General features: G+C 40.2%; 1 protein-coding gene across 6 annotated transcripts in view; it reads left to right on the top strand.

The window, feature by feature from the left end:
* Positions 1-972: 972 nt before the first annotated feature.
* Positions 973-8,028, top strand: part of SIRT1 (sirtuin 1) — a 180,103-nt gene continuing 173,047 nt past the window's right edge. For 3 of the 6 annotated variants that reach the window (XM_077125132.1, XM_077125133.1, XM_077125134.1), the window contains exons 1-4: positions 976-1,549; positions 2,869-2,985; positions 4,725-4,966; positions 6,328-6,480. In XM_077125132.1, the coding sequence (XP_076981247.1) occupies positions 1,156-1,549; positions 2,869-2,985; positions 4,725-4,966; positions 6,328-6,480 (906 nt within the window). In that variant the 5' untranslated portion in view covers positions 976-1,155. Of the gene's footprint in view, positions 1,550-2,868; positions 2,986-4,724; positions 4,967-6,327; positions 6,481-8,028 lie in introns of those variants that run through there. The other 3 variants (XM_077125135.1, XM_077125131.1, XM_077125136.1) reach the window with 3 other exon arrangements.

Genomic DNA, 8,028 nt, shown 5'->3' with positions numbered 1-8,028 from the left:
GCAGTGCTCACGTTGGTGACTCACCAAGCATTGGCTCTAAATCTGCCATGCATTGTAAGGGTCCTTAGTTAAGTCTAGATATGGAGTGGAAGAAATTTCACCCGGGGCCTCAGGTAAAGTAGAAATTAGAGGGGCTTCAAGTAGGGAAGGAACTAGTATTTTTCTAGGTACTCTGTATCCCTCATTTTACATTTAGCTCACCATAACTCTGCAAAATAGGTATTATTACCATTTGGGGGATGAGAAAATTGGGTTTAAAAAGGCTAAACTGCTCAAGCTTGAAGGATGTCCCCAAATTCTAGCCCAAATCCAGTGTTCTCCTCATACCGTTCCACTTAGCCCACACACTCATTCAGCACGTGGGAGAAACGAGACCTAGAGAAGGGAATTCACACACATTTGGGGCCAAGCTGGGACGAGAAACTATATCTGATGATCCCTATGTCCCCAGAGGGAGGATGTCCAGGCGGACACATGCCTTCAGGTATGTGACAACCTGCACAATTCTACAACTGATAGGAAAATAAGCAATCGACTTCAAAGAGAAAGTAAGAAGAAAAAGCCAAAAAGGAGCTGTCAGACTGTCGTGGAGGGGTGGGGGGCGTTCTCTGTTCCTCGTCTTTCATTAACAAAACAGAAATGACTATCCATCACATTTCTGGAAGTGAAGCCAGCTTCATTCTTTTTCGCCTCTCAGGAACATTTAACCCTTCGCTAAACAGAGGCAAGCCTGAGGTAGGCAAGTGTGTACTTTAGGCAGAAGTGAACCAAAACTTGAGCCATCCCGGCAGCAATTATCTGAGAACAGATTGAGAGAAGTTGAAAAAGCTGCGAAAGGGCGAAATCTGCGGCGCGACGCTTCTGCCCTAGAGGGGCGGGGCCGCGGGCTACGGAAGTCGCGTTTCCTCCCAGCCCAAGCCAAGCCCTGACGCCGCGGCTCAGCCCAGGCCTCCGCCCCACCACCACCACGTGACCCGCGGTGTTATGGTCTGGCCCGCGAGGGTGGCGGGAGCCGCAGGAGGGCGGGGGCGACAAGGGGGCGGATCACGTGATAAGGTTTAAATCTCCCGCAGACAGAGCCGCGGGGGCGCCAGTGCCGCGCGTCGAGCGGGAGCAGAGGAGGTAAAGGAGGAGGGCCAGAGAGGCAGTTGAAAGATGGCGGACGAGGCGGCACTCGCCCTTCAGCCCGGCGGCTCCCCCTCAGCGGCGGCGGCCGAGACGGAGGTCAGGTCGCCGCCGGCGGGGGAGCCGCTCCGGAAGAGGCCTCGGAGAGACGGCCTCAGCCTCGGGCGGATACCAGGCGAGCCCGGCGGGGCGGCCCCCCAACGTGAGGTGCCGGCAGCGACGGCCCTGTGGCGGGAGGTGCCGGTGCCGGTGGCTGGCGGAGAACGCGAGGCCCGAGAGGGCCAGGCGGCCGTGGCGACCGGTGGAGACAATAGGCCTGGCCTGCAGGGCCTATCCCGAGAGGTGCCGCCGGCCGACGACTTCTACGACGACGACGACGAAGGCGAGGAGGAGGAAGAGGCGGTGGCGGCGATTGGGTATCGAGGTGCGCAGGGCGCGGGCGTTCGGAACTGCGCATCCCCTCTTCCCTCCCCGGGGCCCCTCCTGGCGGTAGGGTGGGTGCTTCTGGAGCTAGGCCGGGGGCTTGGGGCAGGCCCTTCGGCGTCCCTGCCACCAAGCTCCCTCGTCCAGCTGCGCTCTTCCGAGGCGGCCGGAGAGGCCGCGGGAGCGGCCCAGCTAACTCGCTCCTTTGCTTCTTGGCTTCCTCCCTCCTTCCCTCTGTCTCTCCGTCTCTGTTCGCCGCCCACCGGGAAGGCCCTGCGCTTTGCGCAGCCGCTGGGTCGGGAAGCTCTAGTAGTTGGCTTTAAAATAAGTTTTTCCCTCTCTCCTTTTAGCATATTGCTTTTGTTAAAGATTTTTGCTTATCTCCGCCCCCTCCCCACTCCAAGCAAAGTCTGCAACTTTCCGCCTGTCCCGTTAATGGACCTTTGCAAACGGACATCTATGCAGATTGTTACTTTTTTTGAGGGTCTATATTTTTAAGCTTGAAGTTTTAAATTTTAAGGAGCAAAACTATTTGTGAAAACATAGTATGTAAAGTTTAAAGAACATGGCTGTTTCGAAAGACGTTATTCTGTGATGCAATTAACATTGGGCACAGAGAATGATCGTAGTTTTAAAGTACTTTATGTAGATATTCTTTTCCTTCTAATCATGTTCTTGTTACGGTTTTTAGGCTAAGTATACTCTTTCTCAGTGTGTATATATAACCCTGAAACACGAATTGGCGTTTTTCTAGGATGCTGGGGCGGATGCATTGGTTCTATGTAGCATGTCATCCATGAGGTTTTCGTATCTTTAATTTGAGCACTTGATCTCAAATAGGTGTACGTCTGTATCAATACTTATGTGTGCATTTGGGATTGAATTAGTAAAGCAACCCTTCATTGCAAGAAACTCCATTTAGTAGGAGAAACGAATAATGCAAAGATATCTTCTGTCTAATATTATATAAGAGTTAGAAGTGCAAATTGCTGTGCTTATATTTGAACCTCTTTTATAAGTTCTTTTTGGATAGTATTCATGAACTCTATTGTTTGTGATTGACAAATTCAATTAATCCCTATCTTTTTGGTTTCATTTTTTTTAATAGACTTTATGTTTAGATTTACTTTTAGATTCTGGATAGAATCCCTAAAGATGAAGTTACCGCTCTCATGAAGAATTCGACTTGATCCAGTAGGCATTCATCACACACACAGCATGATATTAAGTGAAAATCTTGTATCTAACTGTTATAGGTCTTCATACATTTTAGATGCAGGTAGTTACAGCGGTCTTGAGTTACTTTGGTTTCTTTTGCAGATAACCTTCTGTTCAATGATGAAATTATCACCAATGGCTTTCATTCCTGTGAAAGTGATGAGGATGATAGAGCCTCACATGCAAGCTCTAGTGACTGGACTCCAAGGCCAAGGATAGGTACTGTTTCAAATCTATACAACTTTAGAGACAAAGTGGTTTTTGTTTGTTTATATTTTCCTTTTGTGCCAACTAAAAATATAATTGTCCCCTAATGTGAGGAAGTTCTTTGGAGATTGGTAAGATTTAATGCTAGCTTTTTCTAGGGAGTTGAGTGTTCTGTTTTATTGTTGTTTTTAAACAGCTCAGGCCCATGGAAGCTGGCCTCTGCTATTTCTCAAACAGTCGTGTTCTTCCCACACTTCTGGTTCTTTGCACTTGTACCCTCTGGAATGCTCTTCCAGTTAGTGTCTTGTTCCCTCACTTTGTGGTATTTACTTAAAGGGTATCTTTTTCAGGAGACAGATCCTAAACCCCATCTAAATTTTGACTGCTCTTTTCACTACAGCCCAGCCAACCCACTTCAAATCTCTTCTTAGTTTTTTTCTTGATATTTCTTAACAAACTTGTATTTTACTTATCTTTTTATTGTCTGCTTCTTGTGCTAGAATGAAAATATACTCCATCGAGGCAGGAAATTTCGATTTGTTTGTATATGTTTTTTCTGTGTCTTAAAAAGTACTGAAACATAGAATGCACTCAAGAAATATTTCTTAAAGATGTGATTGTGATGGGAATGTATTTTGAAGTAGAGAACACTATCAGATATTTATAGCAAAGGCGTAACATAACTCTTGAAGGAGATCTTTTTCTTAATGTGTTCTCTTTTAAATGGCTTAACTATTTTAAAATACTAATGATTAGTTCCTTTTTAGTGCCTGTAATACTTATTACATTTTTGGCTTTTTCTCAAGCTAGGAAACTGATCTGAAAAGATTCAGGGTAAAAGAATATATACTTAATGCTCAAAACATTGTTGACACTGTATGTATTAGTTTCCTAACTGCTAAAACAAAAAAAATACTGTATGGTTGGCTAAAATGACATCCAAAATCAAAGCATCAGAAAGGCTATGCTTCCTCTCCAAAGACTGTGGCAGAGTCTGGCTGCAAGGGATCCTTGGGTCCTTGGCTTTTCTGGCACATGGCAGCGCGCATTCTTCCAGCTTTCCCTTCCCCACAGCTTTCTCTGTGTCCAGTTGCCTTTGCTTGTGAGGGTTTCAGCCATATTGCATTAAGGCCCATCCTCATTCAGTTTGGCATAGTTTATCTTCAGAGTTCCTATTTGCAAATGGGTCCACAGAATCGGGACCTGCACATGTGTTTTGTGGCGGGGACATGAGTAAACCTTAATATCTTTATGAGAGATTAAGGTCCAGTTGAAGCTTATTACTGGAAAAATGTTAGATTTTTAGGCTAGGAATAAGTTTCTTCATCTTTACCCTTTAGGTTCTTAATGATAAATAGTATACGCTTTCAGGACTGGTAAGGGTACTAATTTGTATTCTTTTATAAATATTTTTATTATTAATTTGGGTGTATGTTTCTAGATTTTGCCATAAAAATTTTAATTCTGGTGGTAATTTGACTCTTACATACGTATTTGATATTTTATGGCTCAAGAGGCCAGGCCAACTTTGGTTAGGTCTCCCTTTAGCCACTTTGAAATAAAACTCACTGTGTCTGATATTAGTGAGCTATAACATTAACTCTGAAGATGTCATGAAAATGAAATACCTTTAAATTGCCTTTTCTTCATTTCCATAAAATCTTGTAGATTGCTAACTTGTTATTTCAGGAAATAAGATTTTGAATTACTTGGAAGTAGATTTGATTTAAGCCTTTTCCCTCTTCATACAGGTCCATATACTTTTGTTCAGCAGCATCTCATGATTGGCACAGACCCGCGAACAATTCTTAAAGATTTACTGCCAGAAACAATTCCCCCACCTGAACTGGATGATATGACCTTGTGGCAGATTGTTATCAATATCCTTTCAGAACCACCAAAAAGGAAAAAAAGAAAAGATATTAATACAATTGAAGATGCTGTGAAATTACTGCAAGAATGCAAAAAAATAATAGTTCTAACTGGAGCTGGGGTATGTAAGATGTATTAAACACTAGAAAAAGGAGGGAGGGCTATATACTTTTTCTTAGGCCTTTTCTAATTAAGAAACACATTTTTGGTTTAGGATTTATCCTTCCTTGATAATTGGTGTATATGTTTGGAAACGGATAAAAAATGAATGCAGATTCCTGGTGCCTGCCCATGCAAAAAAAAAAAAAGGAGTAAAAATGAGTGCAGCAGCAGTTACTGAATTAGTTCAGTTTTTTTAAAAAAATCTTTAAAGATATTTGTTTCTGTTCATAGCACAGGAGGTTAGTGGCATTGAGGCAAGGCTTTTTTTTTTTTAACATTGAACCACAGCTCCTAAAGAAGTTTCAGGAAATTATAATTCTGCTTGTATCAAGATTTGTCACGGTGTGGTGGAGACCCTGGATATATGCTTGATCTTCATAGGGAAACCAGGAAACTAATTGGCATTCACAGTAAAAAAGTTAGTATTGGGAAGGTAACAGATCCCTGCTTTCCCTCCATTTTAAATTGAGGTGATGTGATTGTGCTGATTTGACATTTTTGATTGGACCTATTTTAGGGTTGCAGTTAAGTAGCCACCTAAGGCTATTGTAATTGTGTGTTGAATGCAGAGTATGTTGCATTATGTTAGTGACCAGGGCAACTGCTGAAGTAAAAGCCAGTCCTGTTTTCTTACACTTAAAGTTGTGAGAGGGTGATATTTAATCTTGAATGGTCATCGGGAGTAGTAATGTTTTGCTCCCAGGTCTTATTTAGACAATTTGTTTTACTTGGAGGTCAGAGTGAAGTCAGTTCTGGTAAATTTGTGAAACAAAATAATAACTTCTGAAAAATCTCTATGATTTGTCAGGATTTATTTGTAGAATATGTATAGGGTCAAAATCTATTCTTAAGAAAAATTAAGAATTGAAATATTGTACAACATAGGTTTTAAAGAAAATGTAGAAATCTGGTATTCTTGTGGTAACAGACCCTGATCACATGAGACATTTGGGAAAAACTAGGCTGATAGAAATTTTTGCCTGCTTTCTATTTAAAATAATTTGTTGAAATTGGGTACTCCTTTCTCTTGGTCAGATTTGGCTGCTTCAGTTTGTAGATTATGTGCTTAAAAATTTTTAATTAGCCTGAACTATTTCCACTTCACTATTTCCAATTTTAATCAGGAATATAAGGTAGATTTAATTATTGGTTTATTTGGTTTTATTTCTATTCAAAATTAGAATAGGGTAGTGTTTCTCTTCCGCAAAAGAAGCTTCAATTTTCAAACTGGAAATTTTCCTTCTCAGTTGTATGGTAAGAGAGGCAGTAATTATAGAGCTATAAGAATTAATTGTACAAATTATGCCATGCTTATTTCAGGTGTCCGTTTCCTGTGGAATACCTGACTTCAGGTCAAGAGATGGTATTTATGCACGCCTTGCAGTAGACTTCCCAGACCTTCCAGATCCTCAAGCAATGTTTGACATTGAATATTTTAGAAAAGATCCAAGACCATTCTTCAAGTTTGCAAAGGTACTGCAAACTCTTCTAATTGTTCTTTTGGTCTCCTCTAGCAAAAAAAAATATTTTGTTTATGGATGGGCCTTTTAACTTCACCATTCACTGTCTAGAAAATGGGTGCTAGTATTGTGTGGTATAACATCAGTGAATTTAAAAGTCATTTTATCCACACTCCTTCATTCCAAGAAGGGAGTATTATCCACTTTTCTTCATTTTAGGATAAAACTTCCTTCCAAAGAAGAAACTATTGCATATCTTTCAAATTTGCACTTCAATTATGGCCTTTATTTGTATTGCCTGGTGTTTTTGAGAGATTAGTATTCTGTATAAAAGTAATGTCACTTTTTATTTTCATAAATTTTTTTATTTAATAACATTTTTTATGGGTTCTAAAGATTATAACATCCATTTAGTATATTTTGTAGTAGACACATTTAAAACATGAGTATTTGCCAGAAAACTCATTTTGTGATTAGAGGTGCAGAAGATTCTAAGGGTGCATGTTAATCAGTAGATTGAAAAGGATTCTTATGCTGCTCTGTAGTCTTTAGAGCTGCACTTTTCAGTTCAAAAGCCACTAGCTTCTTGTGGCACTAGAGTGTTCAACGTGTGTTAAGATGTGCTCATATGAAAAATATACCAGACTTTGAAGATAGTACAGAAAAAGAACGTGAAATATTTTGTTATTAATTTACGTACATGGCTTGCATTATATTTCTATAGGACAGCACTGTTCTGCAGTATAAAATTTATTGTTACACTGTACCATTCCCAATAAGTTTGTTATTTAAACTTTTTTTGGTCTTTTCTACAGTTTAAGTCTTATGGAAAGAAATTAAGTTATTGCTATACTTCAGTATATGTAAAAGGGTGTTTATAAGCGAATCTGAAAATTAAATTAGTGAACCTGAATTTTAATTAAAGGAAGACTTCAGCTACTTTAAGGCTACGTGATCTATTTATATTACTATAGGAGGGAAAGGCTCTGCTAATTCAGAGTAAATGGGATTAGTTTAATTGGTGTATATCATTGAAGAACTATAATTTTGTTTCATCCAAGTGTATTATATAAACGGGTATTAGAGTAAAATGAAAAAAAATTATATAGAAAATCCTTGAATATGATTTAAATGCTAAACTTGAATCTTTCCATCAGTTAATTTGAAACGAATGAAAATTGTAACTTTTTTTTAAAATTTTAACTTTTTACTTCATATATCAGCAGTAGTGATGGTCATCTATATCTAGCCTTTAGTTTCAACTTTCTTCTCTCTCAGGACTTAAGAGGGTTTCTGATGGTAATTAGTGTTGTTAGGGTTTTAGTTTGACCATGGGACAGCAGACACCTGGTTTGTACCTGCTTTGGTTGTGTTTCTGACTTACAAGATTATTAATTGATGAAGATGAAATGTGTTTTTTGTTTGTTTGTTTGTTTGTTTTTACATGGGCAGGCACCCAGAAGCGAACCCAGGTCCTCTGGCATGGCAGGCGAGAATTCTGCCTGCTGAGCCACCATGGCCTGCCCGAGACGTAATGTTTTAACAGCAGTGTTTAGCAGTG

Source organism: Tamandua tetradactyla, chromosome 13, assembly GCF_023851605.1.
Source record: "Tamandua tetradactyla isolate mTamTet1 chromosome 13, mTamTet1.pri, whole genome shotgun sequence".
Taxonomy (NCBI): Eukaryota; Metazoa; Chordata; class Mammalia; order Pilosa; family Myrmecophagidae; genus Tamandua; species Tamandua tetradactyla.
This window is presented reverse-complemented; position numbering and strand designations above follow the sequence as displayed.